The 14,119-nt window shown below is 36.6% G+C and overlaps 1 protein-coding gene across 6 annotated transcripts in view; it reads left to right on the forward strand.

Annotated features, from left to right (window-relative positions):
* The window catches only part of ATM (ATM serine/threonine kinase), a 156,026-nt gene that overhangs the window by 122,495 nt on the left and 19,412 nt on the right, over positions 1 to 14,119 (forward strand). For all 6 annotated transcript variants that reach the window (XM_015100899.4, XM_042232886.2, XM_042232883.2 and 3 more), the window contains exons 55-59: positions 343 to 425; positions 1,728 to 1,868; positions 2,686 to 2,802; positions 10,855 to 11,004; positions 13,751 to 13,916. In XM_015100899.4, coding sequence (XP_014956385.3) covers positions 343 to 425; positions 1,728 to 1,868; positions 2,686 to 2,802; positions 10,855 to 11,004; positions 13,751 to 13,916 — 657 coding nt within the window. The remainder of the gene's footprint in view (positions 1 to 342; positions 426 to 1,727; positions 1,869 to 2,685; positions 2,803 to 10,854; positions 11,005 to 13,750; positions 13,917 to 14,119) is intronic.

A 14,119-nucleotide genomic window follows, 5' to 3' on the forward strand; every position in this document is an offset into this window, starting at 1 on the left:
TGTTGTTTAGTCACATTTAATAATAATATGTATAGCATTATCTATGTGCTGTTCATACTATTATATAATTATCTTAAGTTGTCCAACTTGGCACCTCAGGTGGAGTCTGGTCTAATTACCAGTGCCAGGTAACCTGCAAATTCATCTGTAAGCCACATTACTCATTGCTATGCCCTGACCCTGAGCGGCATTATGTCCCAAGTCTTTGGTCTTCATTTCTAAATCAGAACCACAGATTAGCCATAGTTTGGGTTTATGGTATCTGCTGAATTCTCCTGCTTTACCTACAATACTGTTGCTCAATTTGCAGTTGTCACTGAAACTTCTTTATTTTAAATACAGAAGGCATAAATATTCCAGCAGACCAGCCCATTATCAAACTTAAAAATTTAGAAGATGTTGTTGTCCCTACTATGGAAATTAAGGTAATTTGCTATTAACCGTTTTGATTTTTTAATTAAACTAAATTACTTTTTAGCAAGTTAAACCATTTGAAATAGCCTTTTATTGTAGGTCAAAATTGGTTAATTATTGGCAATTTCATTTGTTTCAACCAATAGTTTTTTCTTTATTGGATTCCCTTTGCCCAAGACTTAAAATACTTAAAGATCTCTCCTGCTTTCTTTTCTATTTCCTTCAGTTTTTACAGTTGTCATCTTTCTTATGAAGAAGTCTGTAAGCTGTTATTGGTATTTTCATTGGCCAGAAGAAGGAAATATTTTGTGTGTTTATGTCAATATTAATTTTTAACTGAGCAAGAAAGTTCCTAATTGTTTTATATTGAGTTTTAAAATTCTGTACATGTTAGAATGTATTGACTGCGATGTGTTACAATATTAAATAATACAATATATATTACAGTATTGACTGTAATATACATGACACTTTCAGCTATGTCCTAATGGTTTTTTATTGCTGGAAGTACGATGTGGGCAGGGGTAAATATAATAATAAAGGTTGTTTGGTCACTAAGTCATGTCCATCTCTTTTGTGACCCCAAGGACTGCAGCGCTCCAGGCTCCTCTGTCCTTGAAATTTTCTAGGCAAGAATATTGGACTGGGTTGCCATTTCCTTCTCTAGGGGATCTTCCCAACCCTAGGATCTAACCCACGTCTCGTGCATTGGCAGGTGGATTCTTTACCACCAAGCCACCTGGGAAGCCCATAATAAATAAAGATTACAGTTTAGAAAATGATCATTTTAACTACATTGTAAAATCTCTCCTTTGAGTTTGCAGTTTAATGTTTAATATGTATGGTTATTTGTAGCTTCATCGTGTAATAACCTATCAGCAAAGTTACTTATTTAAATATCTTGTGAAACTGCCAGATTTAGCAATTAAAACCTAGAAAACTCTTCTCCATACTTTTCTAAAATTTCTCTTATTGTTTTTGTGAGGAGATGAGTTAATTTATATTGATGACTTAGCATTCACAGATCAGTGGTAACTCCTGAACCAGGGTTATTGAATATAGTTTTTTCAGCAACACTCATCTAACTTCTTATATTAGAGATATTTAAGGAGGTAAATTGTGTTATCTATATTGCTTTTTGAAGCATTTCCAATGTCAAATCTCCTTTCTTTCATTTATAAAGTTACCACTTCTGTTCTTAACCAACAGCATATTGTCATTCATTCCTTTGCTTAATATTAAAATTGTCATTTAAAATTCATTTTTCTTTAAATGCAAATTGAATACTAAGGTATTATCATATACTTTATTAGGTGGACCCCACAGGAGAATATGGAAATCTGGTGACTATAAAGTCATTTAAAGAACAATTTCGTTTAGCAGGAGGTTTAAATTTACCAAAAATAATAGATTGTGTGGGCTCTGATGGAAAGGAAAGGAGACAGCTTGTCAAGGTGAGACTTTGCTTTTGTGGTGTGGTTCCTAGTGGATTAATGAAAACATCAAAGAAAAACTAACAGATATTTTCTTCTTATTTTGGCTCTTTGGTTTTGTTCTCAATAATTACAGGTGAGGAAGACAAGTAGAAAGAAATTGTCTTCTAGAAGCAGAATGCTTTTCCTCATGGTTTTGTGTGTGTATCTGAAAGACCAGCCTTATTTTAACAGTTGGTTGAAATGAAACAATACTTTTTACATGTATAAATATGGTTAGGTTTAACCGTTAGCCTACTTGTTATGAAAAAAAAATTTTGAGTGTTGCTTATTTTCTTGAATAGTTCAAGTTGAAGGTCCTTGCTTCAATGTCCTGGGTCTGACAGTGTGCTGAGTGCTGTTTTAAACGTATCTGAAAGGAATAGCACGCCTCCCTTACTCTGCTTTTACGCTTTGGGCCTTGCTGGGAAGTAGCAGAGAGACAACAGTGCTCCCCCACCTTGGTGTTTTGCAGTGTGCCCTTAAGTGTAGGCATTCTAATTATTTTAGTTACAAAAGCAGCTATGATGGGGAGTGGGGAAGGATACTTCTTTTTTCTAAATTGGTCTACAGTGATGTAGTTTATTCTAATACTATTCTTTTGTTCATGTGTTTGTGTGTTACACACACAAACGAAAGAATAGTATTAGGTCTTAATTACTTAAGAGACTATTAAGGGGAGCACAGATCCTCAGATTGATTTCCAAGTGCCCTTTGGCTGTCCTCAGATGATTTTGCGTGATTTTATAGTAAAGAAAATGAACTGTGCTTAGTTATTTGTGTTTTGATTATTCTGAAGGGCCGTGATGACCTGAGACAAGATGCCGTCATGCAGCAGGTTTTCCAGATGTGTAATACATTACTGCAGAGAAATACTGAAACCAGGAAGAGGAAATTGACTATTTGTACTTATAAGGTAACTTTTATTTCTGCTGCTTCATAAAGGACATATAAAAGACGCCATTATTGAGGTAGGGGGTCAGCAAATACTTTCCTGAAGGATAACATTTTAGACTTTGTGAGCCACATACATAGGTCTCTGGTGCATATTCTTTATTTTTTTCCTTGATAGCCCTTTAAACCTGAAAGACCATTCTTAGCTCGCAGGCTATACAAAAATAGTTTGGGACTGGGTTTGGTCCAAAGGCCATATATTGCTAAGCTCTGATTTAAACAGTATTTTTCTTTTGTAAAGTATACATTACTGTTAATTGCAACTATTTTTTTGTTTCAAGAAATCTTGTTCTTATAATCAGCTAAAGTATTTTCCCTTTATCTTTGACCATTTGGCCTATTTCTGGTATAAAAGTGCTCTTAGAAGAGAAATGATGTTAAAAAGAAAATACTGATTCAGTGAAGAATACATTATATAATGTAGAGTTTTAAATTTTTAAATATGCTAGTTTTTGACTAGGTAATACATTTGCACGGTTCAAAAATCCAATAGTAGCAAAAGGTATAAAAAGGGAAGCCTTCTCTCACCCCTTCCCTTTCCCTGTAAACCTCATGCCCCACCATCTCTTATTCGTATAAGTACCATTTTCATTTGTTTCCAGTGTTATACAAATAGAATATATGAATATAATTCCTTATTTTCCCCACTTTCCTAGAGTAGAGACAACAATATTTTTTTAACTCAGCAATATATTATAGAAATTTTTTGCTTTTTTAACAACTGCTTTATGTATTAGTACATAATTATCATACAAGTCCTCATCATATAAATAGGCATTTGGGTCATTTATAGTCCTTTACTGTAGCAAGCAGTGCTGTGCTGCAATAAATAACATTGAACATATTTCATATATGCACTGGTGAATCTGTGGGATAGATTTCCTAAAGTTGATGGGTAACAGTATAATTTGGTAGATATTGTCAGATTACCTTTAATAGGGGGATGTCCCAATTGCATTTCCTCCAGCATTTTGCTTGAGAAGATAATTCTTAAGTCACATTATTCTATTAATCATCTTTGACCCTTACATGAATGCTCATCTAGCACATTTGCATTTTTAAAAATTGCAATAAACTTTTATTTTGAAGGATGTGTTTTCTATAGGTGTTCCTTTCTGGTTTCATTCCTCTGTGTCCTATTTGCCTTTTATTCCTCTGTCACTGCTGTAACAAGGCTTATTTATTTATTCGTTGTTTCTATTTCTGTGAAGATATAAACAAATTAAGATAATTACTGTGTGTTACTAGAGAAGCAGTCTTTCAGAGACACTTAGGATAGCCCCATATCTGTTTCTTAAACCTGCAAAATGGTATATAAACAACAAGTGTTTATTTTCTCCAGCAAGTTAACCCTACTTAAACTCAAGGTATCCCAACCATCAACTAAAATTAGTTTAAAAATATAATTAAAAATACAATAATGTTTATAATGTGAATAAGCTGCTTAGGATTAATGATAATAAGAAAGATGCAAGACTGTATGAAAAAAAAATTATACAAATGTAACAAGAAAGAAAAAAGGAAAATTAGCATAAGGTAAAAGTACCACATCGTAAATGGGAACAGACTGAAAAATGTCAGCTGATTTCAAATTAGCATAGACAATGAAATTCCAGTAAAAATTTTGTAATGTGGAAACATGATGTAAAAGTTTATCTTGAAAAATATATTGGTGAGAATGACTAAAATGTTCTTGATAAAAGCAATACATGAAAGTGGACTCTGTCCAGTCATATGAAACCAAAGTAGCCTTGACAGATGTTTATATATACATGTGTAAGAAATCAGTATATAGCTTTGACATAAAATTCCCTAAATGCTATTAACTCTGGGTATGATGGGATTATGGGTAGTACCTGTTTTTTAAATATATTTTGAATTGCCCTCAGTGAACATTTTTTTAATTATAAAAATAATTGTTAAATTAAAAACACCAAATAGGGGAGCAGGGAAGAAATTAAATCTACCCACCAAAATTCTGATTGAGTCAGGCTAATTGTAACTGAAAACTGAGATTTTTTTTTAGAGCTTTTTAACTGCCTACAGAAATAGAAATATAAAACTCACTTATTAGTTGGATGAAGTTGAAGAGTGGGAAAGCATTAAAAAAAAAAGCACACTTTTTTCTTACTTTCAAAGTTGTGAGAAATTTATTGTTAACTTGATGCTTTCCAGTACCAGTTAACAAAAAGCGAGTTCTCATGGAATGCTAAGAGCAAAAGTTAAAATTCAAGATCTGTGAAATCTGATCTTTGATATGGTTTAGATCAGTGCTACTCAAATTTAATAGGCATTCTAGTCCCTGGAAGGGTCTATTAAAACACAGATTGCTGAGCCCCTAAAATTTCTGATTCTAGAATGGAGCCTGAGAATATGCATTTCTACCAGATACCAAGTGATGCTGATGCATCTGCAGTTTAGGAACCACACTTTGAGACCCAACAGTCTAGTTAATCTGCTATGTATTGGTTTAGCGTCATTGTAGGGCAAAGTTGATGAGCTGTTAACTTTCTCCTCTGATTGCTCAGAATTTTTTAGAGGGCAGATATTCAGTAACATGAGTGAAAGGGAAGTTTTGTGCTCTAAGTGCTAGACTTTTAGATGGTGAAAGCAATGACTAGAGAGCTAGGATCCGATATGTTGCAGCAGATTTGGGCTGTAAGTGCTCAGTCACTTCAGTCGTGTCTGACTCTTTGCAATCCCGTGGACCGTAGCCGCCAGGCTCCTCTGTCCATGGGGTTTTCCTGGCAAGAATACTGAAGTGGGGTGTCATGCGTCCTCCAGAGGATCTTCCTGACGCAGGGATCGAACCTACATCTCCTGCATTGCAGGTGGATTCTTTACCACTGAGCCACCAGGGAAGCCCTTGGGCTATAGCATCACCCTGGTTTTCTCAGAAAGCAGCTCAGGCTTCCAAGCAAATAATACAATTTGGTTTCCAGAGTTCATTGCTATAAAGCATGAGAGAAGACCTTGACCTAAAATATTTTGAAGGCAAAAATAACTAAACTCCATCTCTACCTGGTAACTTTTTAAATATCTGATTTTCACAGAGAACTATTTTACCAGTTAAATAATGGAATTATTTAATGTTATATATTTGAATATTAAAAAATGTCCTTTTGGAAGACTGTGTGCTCCCAAGGCAAGGGGCATTGGTCTAAGCTCTCTCAGGGAACTGGATGCCACAAACTGCAACTAAGAAAGTGTCCACATGTCACAGCTAAGAGTTTTAACAAGTTGCAACTAAAGATCCTACCTGCCATAATGAAGATCAAAGATCCCATGTGCTGCAACTAAGACGTGGCACAGCTAAGTAAACTGAAAAATAATAATAATAAAAATTTTAAATGACCCCTAAATACGAGAGTTTGGGTTTGACTTTATTGTTTAAAATTGTATTATTAGGCCAATAGATCTATATTATTTTGAGATTACTCCAAAAATGTGAAAGCTGTGTTGTAGCTTTGTTGCTAGTTGTTCTTGATTTCAGTTAAAGGTTCCTGAAAGTACTATCTTGTATGTAATGAAGCAGTCTGCCTAGTCTTCTGTGGAGTCATTCCCAATCTGTCATTCAGGCTTCTTGTGACCATTGTAACAACAAGCCAGGTCATTGACTGCCTGGAATTAACTCTTGGTGTGCAAATGTTGCTCAGGGGTAAAGAATCTGCCTGCCAGTGCCGATGTGGTTTCGATTCCTGAGTCAGGAAGATCCTCTAGAGAAAGAAACGGCAACCCACTCCAGTATTCTTGCCTGGGAAATCCCATGGACAGAGGAGCCTGGCAGGCTCTAGTCCAAGGGGTGGCAAAAAAGTCAGACACGACTAGGTGAGCAAACAACAACAACAAAAACAACCCAGATGTCAAAATGCAGCCTCAAAGGAGAGACTTGTATATTGAGGAACATAAGATATCAGAGAGAATCACATGGAATGGAGGAAGACAAAGTATTGTTTTTGCTGGCACTGAGACATAGCCCTCTGATAACCAGAATTCCTGGGACTGGGCTAATTTATCTCTACCAAAACTACATTTTTAGAAAGTATGTTGAACAACTAGCCTAAAATCTTAGATATGAGAGGATTCATTTTTTAAAATCAGTGTCTTATAAATAATATTTAAATACTGAAAGAAGCTTTGTACTTAATTCTTCATTATGTCTTATGAAAAACATTGCCATTTGCCTTTTGAAACTTGAGTTCAATGTTTTTATATCAACCAACATCTCTAAAATGAGATAGAAAGAAGCCAGCCTACTCCTTTCTCCATCAGTCTCTTAACAAAAGAAGGGTTTGATTCCCCCCCCCGCCCCCCAATAACTAGAGAGTAATGGAGAGTAATTTTAGAAAAGAGATCTTTGATGGAATATATTAGGAGGTAAGGATGTTAATGTGATCAAGCATTAGGGTCACAGCTAGCTCAAAGTCAAAGATAAAGCTGGATTTTCTGGGAGGAAGGTATTTAGAGGTACTTAAGCAGGAAGGAAAAAAGTTGGAAAGACTATGAGATCTGTTCATTCATTTGTTCAATAATTGTTTGTTTACATGCCTAGTGGTGTATTAGATACTCTACCGGGTGTTGGGGATATAGAAGTAATAAAACATAGTCTTAGTTCTTAAGAAGCTCATAGTCTACCAGGGGAAACAGACAGACAATTACAGTGCAGAGTGTTTAAGTGCATTTTTGGAGAATGAAAAGAGCTGAAGATGGAGAAATCATATTTATCTTTAACATCACTGGGGAAGACCCAGGCTGAGGGTAGGAACAGGCTCCAATGAGCCACCAACTCCCAGTGGACCCTCAATACAAGGCCATCACCCACAGGGTCACTGTGACGTACTGGAGCAAGTGGAGTCTTCTGAGCCAGGGTTCTTCTAGCTCCTTTTTCTTGTACCCAATTAGGAGACCTTCCCACATTAACAGGCAGCCAGAACCTGTTTAATTGTTGCCTACCAAAATGCCTGTGATCTAGCACTGCTCCTGACATTATGGCCCTGCCCCTAAAGAGAGGGCCTTGTTTTGGGAACTTCTTGGCCCTGAGTATGAGCACAGGCTCAGGAAGGATACACAGCATGGGACTCAAAATCACTGGCCTCCTTCTACTGCTGGAAACAGTTTAACATCTGAGGGAGGATGGGAAGAAAGGAGGGGCCAGCCCTCTCTGCCCTGCCTCATTTGCTCCTGGTTATGCTCCTACAAGAAAAGTGATGAGTAGCCTGAGACCCACGGTAACAGGGCCTACTCTGTGTCCATGATCCTTGGCAAACCCTTCCACTCACCCCTTTAACCAGGGCGGCTGGGCACAGGGCAAAAGGAAGCCTGAAGCCCTGAAAAAGGCTTTAAAACACAAATCTTTTGCAGAGGCTCCTCTTAGGAGCTTCAGGGCATAGCTCCTGTTCTGCCGGACTCCAGTGCTTAGGCCTGTGAACATCTGGAGGCTTAGGGTCTTAGGATCTGAGCAGCAGTGTTTTCCTCCACCAACTAGCTCATCTAGAACTAGCCTCATTTTGGTATCTTTGAGAAAGGGTGCCAGCCCTGAGCCTACTCATCCAGAGATGACAATCAGAAAGGGTTCAAGGCCCAGACACTGTAAAAACTGAGGGGGAGCCCACACGGGAGGGGCATGTACCCTGCTGTGGGATCACAGCTGCTGGGGACCACTTCAGGGGAAGGGCAGGGGGGCAGAAGACAGTAGGGGTATGCGCAGGCAAGGGGGTCGGGGAGTAGTGGCTTAGGACTGAAGCACCTTATATGCCGATTTTGTTTCGCTGCAGGGCTTTTCACTTCCCTCTGCTTGTACTACTCTTTTCTTCAGATCTCTGCATGAACCTTTTCCCTTAGGTTATTATTCTTTCAGGCTTTTCTCCAGTGTCACCTCTTCGGAGATGCCTTCTCTGACCATATAAAAAAGTAACTGTTACTTTTTTAAATGTCTGTTTTGTTCTATTATACTTGTTATCTGGCATCATTAAATGTCTATTAGTGTATGTGTTCCCACACCAGAATGAAGCTTTATAAGGACATATTCTTCATCTGCCTCATTGCCGCTCTATTCTCAGTGCCCTAGCATCATGTGTAAGACATAATAGACTCTCAAAACACATAGTTAGTAAATTAATGAAATCTCCTCTATGTTAAGATGTAGAACATAAAATAATAAAACATTTGAGTATATTAAAATTAAAAATGTATGGAATTAAAGATACTATAAAGACAGGTGGCTGAGAAGACAAATTTTAAAATGTTGATAATAAAAAGGATTGTTATTAATAACAAAAATGGATTTATGTACAGAATATGGATATAGCTATTACAGACCAGTAATAAAAAGACAAGCCAGTGAGTAAAAAAGGGTGAAGGATACAAACAAGGCAGTTCAAAGAAGAAAACATTTGAATAGCCAATGAGCCTATCAGGTTGTACTCAGCTTTCCTGGGAATCTGGAAAATACAAATGAAAACCACAATAAGATACTGTTACACATCTCTTGGATTGACAAAATGTGGAAGTCTTGATAAATACTACGTGTTGGGAGGTTATAGAATAGACTCTGCTAAAATAAATTGGTACAACTACTTTGGATAGTTATTTACCAGTATATGTTAACTAAGTTGAAGATGCATATCCTGAATGACACAGCTCTTCAATTTGCAGGTACATGTATACCCTAGAAAAACTGAAATATATTCATTATTAAACTAATAGCATTGGAGATAGCAGCATTGGGGAAATCTGGAAACAATGTAAATGTTAATCAGTATTCCAGTTATATAAATTGGATTATTATGGTATATTTATACAATGCAGAGTTGTTAAAATGAATAACTTAGTTGTTAAAATGAATAAAATGAATAACTCTTTAATTCAGAGTTGTTAAATGTACTAACACAGTTAAAGGTATTAATAAAATAATGTTGATTGAGAGAAAAGCAATTGCAAAACATACATATAGTTTAAATATCTTTATTTAAAGCTTATAGTTACATATATATACATGCTGTGCTGTACTAAGTTGCTTCAGTCGTTTCAGGCTCTGTGCAGCCTTGTAGACTGCAACCTTCCAGGCTCCTCTGTCCATGGAATTCTCCAGGCAAGAATACTGGAATGGGTTGCCATGCCCTCCTCCAGGGGGATCTTCCCTAGCCAGGGATTGAACCCACAGCTCCTGTGCCTTCTGCATTACAGGCAGATTCTTTACTGCTGAGCCACCAGGGAAGCCATATATATATAAAGCTTTGAAATAAAAGTACTGTATACCCCCAAATATGTGAACATGATAAGCAAGGTAGCAGTAAGGTAGCAGTCATCTTGTTGGTATGGAGGGGCATAGGGTCAGTGAGGAATACAAAGAGAGTTTTGTCTCTTTCCCAGCAAATATGAAAAATCTTAGATTTCATAAAGCTGTTTAGTAGGTAAAAGGGTTTTTATATTATTTTCTACTTTTATGTATATTTATAATGTCATAATTTTTAATCATTTTAATCTTTCTAGTAAAAGTGCTCATTTTACAGTATGTTTAGGAATACATTTCCTCTTGGTGTAGCTAACGAGACTACAAAGCAAGAATACATACACTTTCAATTATTAAAGTATACCCAAATTAAGACTACATTTGATGTCTTCCAAAGTAAAATTCTTTGAATTTTATATTAAAGGCATAAGAAAAGCAAAGTTAATTCCTCCGCTAGATGGAGTAACCTAAGTATGTCTTGGTCAGTCACAAATGATGAGTACAATGAACAGAATTGACCCCTCAGAGAACCATGAAGATTGAGAGAAGAGCACGTTCTTAGAAGTCTAAGCATCAGGATAGAAAATCTTACTGTTTGAGCTCATTTATTTTCATTTATTTATTTCATTTATTTATTTGCTTTCTTCCTATGGACATTCTGTAATGCAACTTGCAGTAATGCAACTTGAAAAAATGCTTCACACCAACTCTGATAATTAAATAATCTTCACATGCTCTTTAACGCCTATCCATAATCAAAAGATATTTAATCTGTAACTTCAGGTGGTTCCCCTTTCTCAGCGAAGTGGTGTTCTTGAATGGTGCACAGGAACTGTCCCTATTGGTGAATTTCTTGTTAACAATGAGAATGGTGCTCATAAAAGATACAGGCCAAAGGATTTCAGTGCCATTCACTGCCAAAAGAAAATGATGGTGAGTAACATTCAAATATATATGCTATTACAAGATTATCTGGTAGCTTATTAAAATGGACAGTTATCAAATATTGGGGAATATAAAAAGTTTTAATTTCATCAGGTAATTGTATAAGACAGTATGCTCACTAGAATGAAAGTTTGTGTGAATGAGAAAGGAAAGTTTTTAAACTATGTTGTGTCAACCCTTGTTGGATGAGAAACGTAACATTATTCAATGTTTGCTAATTTGCTTCCAGTTTGGGGTAAGGTAATTCTTAACAAACAAATACTAACTAAAACCAAAAAAGAAAAAAATTATGAAAGAGAGAGAGACTTTCTAAGACTTTTGCCACATCACATCACACTGGCCATCTGGTCTGACATTCATTGACCCAATCAGTGACATTTATTGAATGTCTCCTCTTTATTGGGTTCTATGGTAGGACTTCACAAATATGAGTAATCACTATCATACTTATCCCATTTTAAGATGAAAAGAAGTTCTGAGAATTTAGCTTCCCCCAGGTCAGTGAACTAATAAATAATGGAACAAGGATTTAAACTTTGTCTGTCCAACTCTAAAATCTATTTACTTTTTCTTTTGTTGTGCTTTCTGTTATATATTTTTTAAAATGTATGGTAAAGCACTATAGGTGTTGTGAGGCAAGGGTTTGTGTAGGGACAGAGGAGGAAGTGATCAGTTCTACCTGGGACAGGAAAGAATGGAGAGAATCAGATTCAAGACTTGGTGGTCCAGTGGTTAAGAACCCGTCTTCCAAAGCAGGGGACGTGGATTTTATCCCTGGTCTGGGATCTTAAATCCCACGTGCAACAGCCCATGTGCTGCAGCTAGAGAGAAGCCCTCTTGCTACAATGAAAGATCCCATGTACTGCAACTAAGAGCTAACGCACCAAATAATAATAGACAAATATTTATTTATTTTTAAAAAAAGACTTCATAGAGGAGATGGTGTTTGAGGTGAGTTTTATAAATGAATTGGTTTTCCAGGAAGAAGGAACATAGAAGCAAAAGGGAAGGAGGCACAAACAGGCAGGTAAAGATGGTATAGGCTTAGTTTTTGAGGAGGAATAGATGAGACTGAAGCAGTAGTCATTAATCAAAAAGTGGAGGGCTGCCATAGGAAGTGTTAAGAAATTTGGACTTTGTCCTGTAAGCAATAGAGAACCCTTGAGAAGTATAGTAATATCAGATAGGCATTTTAGAAAACTAACTCTGACAACACTCATATTTTGAGAAAGCTGACTAGAAGCATGAGATTCAGTCTAAGAGAATAACAGTAGGAATGGAGAACAGGCAGTTCACATAAGAAAAATTAAGGAGGCAAAACTGATATGATTTGGTTGCTGTTTATAAGTGGGGTTGGTGAAAAAGAGTATCAGTGGTGCCCAGTTTCCTGATTGGGATAATGGAGTAGATGGAGAGGCTAATTATTATTACCATGTTGATGAATAAAGGAAGTGGTTGAGGTTTGCCAGATCTGAGAAGGTGAATTAGTGTCGATTTGGAAGTGATCCAAGTGAAGATATTGATTGAAAGTTGGAGAGGCACACCAGGCTGGAACTTAATGAAAACACCTGAGCCAAAGACACAGATGTGATTTGCATTTCTCCAATGATGAGGAATGTTAGGCATCTTTTCAAGTGTTTGTTGGCCATCTGTATGTCTTCTACACAGAAATGTCTGTGTAGATATTATTGCAGGGCAACAGTGGTGTCACAGGCTTAGAGAAGACTTGTGGACACAGTAGGGGAAGGAGAGGGTAGGACGAATTGAGAGAATAGCAAGAAAAATAGATAGCCAGTGGGGATTTGCTGTGCGACACAGGGAGCTCAATCCAATGCCCCCTGCCAACTTAGAGCAATGGGATGGGGTGAGACAGAAGGAAGTTCAAGAGGGAGGGGACGTATGTGTACCTGTGACCGATTCATGTTGATGTATGGCAGAAACCAGCACAATATTGTAAAGCAATTATCCGCCAATAAAAATTTTTTTAAAAGGAAGGGACATATGTATACCTATGGCTGATTCGTGTTGATGTATGGCAGAAATCATCACAATATTAAGTAATTATCCTCAAATTAAAAATAAACTTTTTTAAAAAGATACAGATTTTAAAGTCATCAGTCCATAGATGAGAATTGAGCCCTTCAATGTAGATAAGCTTTGTTTCAGGAAGTTATTATATAGAAAGGAAGTGTTGAAGAACAGATCTGAGATGTTCGGCTGCCTTGCTGCCACAGTCAAGATTCAATCAACCCGTGATTGATTTTTCCTTTTTCTTATCATACCCCTAGATCTGTGATATACCTAATAATATATGGAGCTATCTTTGGCATTTTTGTGTTGACTTCCACATAGGTTACAGAATCATTCAAATTACAATTGAATTAAAACAAATAACAGTCACTGTTGGTGTGCCTCTTTCTCCTAAAATTAACATGAAAACCCTAAAAGGTTTATATTTTGTTATTAATTGCTTCCCTGACCAGACTTGTAGCTTCGTGTGTGTGTGCTTAGTCACTCAGTAATGTCCGACTCTTTGTGACTCCCGTGGACTGTAGTCTGCCAGACTTCTCTGTCTATGGAATTTTCCAGACAGACAAGTTTCTTGTAGGCAAAGATAATGTCTAGTTCTTTTTATTGCCTTTATACCTACTGTACCATTTTCTTATTGAAACTACTAGTACATATTAGTTGAACACAATACTGAGAAAATAATTTTATATTTTATCTATTAAAGGATATGCAGAAAAAGTCTTTTGAAGAGAAATATGAAACTTTCATGGAGATTTGCCAAAATTTTCAACCAGTTTTCCGTTACTTCTGCATGGAAAAATTCCTGGATCCAGCAGTGTGGTTTGAGAAACGGTTGGCTTATACTCGGAGTGTGGCTACTTCTTCTATTGGTAATCGTCTTCTACATTTTAGTAGATTCAGCACTTCCTGCATTCTGTGTTCCAGGGAGATGATGATGGTGATCATGGTTTTTACCAAGCCACCATCATTAGATCATTGTGTTTCTTGTTGATCCTGATTCTTAGCTTCTAAATATAGCTCTTCTTATTTTGGCAGGAAAGAATTTCTTTTTTTTCCAGGAAGAGAAATAAGA

The sequence above is a fragment of the Ovis aries genome, chromosome 15, assembly GCF_016772045.2.
Source record: "Ovis aries strain OAR_USU_Benz2616 breed Rambouillet chromosome 15, ARS-UI_Ramb_v3.0, whole genome shotgun sequence".
Classification (NCBI taxonomy): domain Eukaryota; kingdom Metazoa; phylum Chordata; class Mammalia; order Artiodactyla; family Bovidae; genus Ovis; species Ovis aries.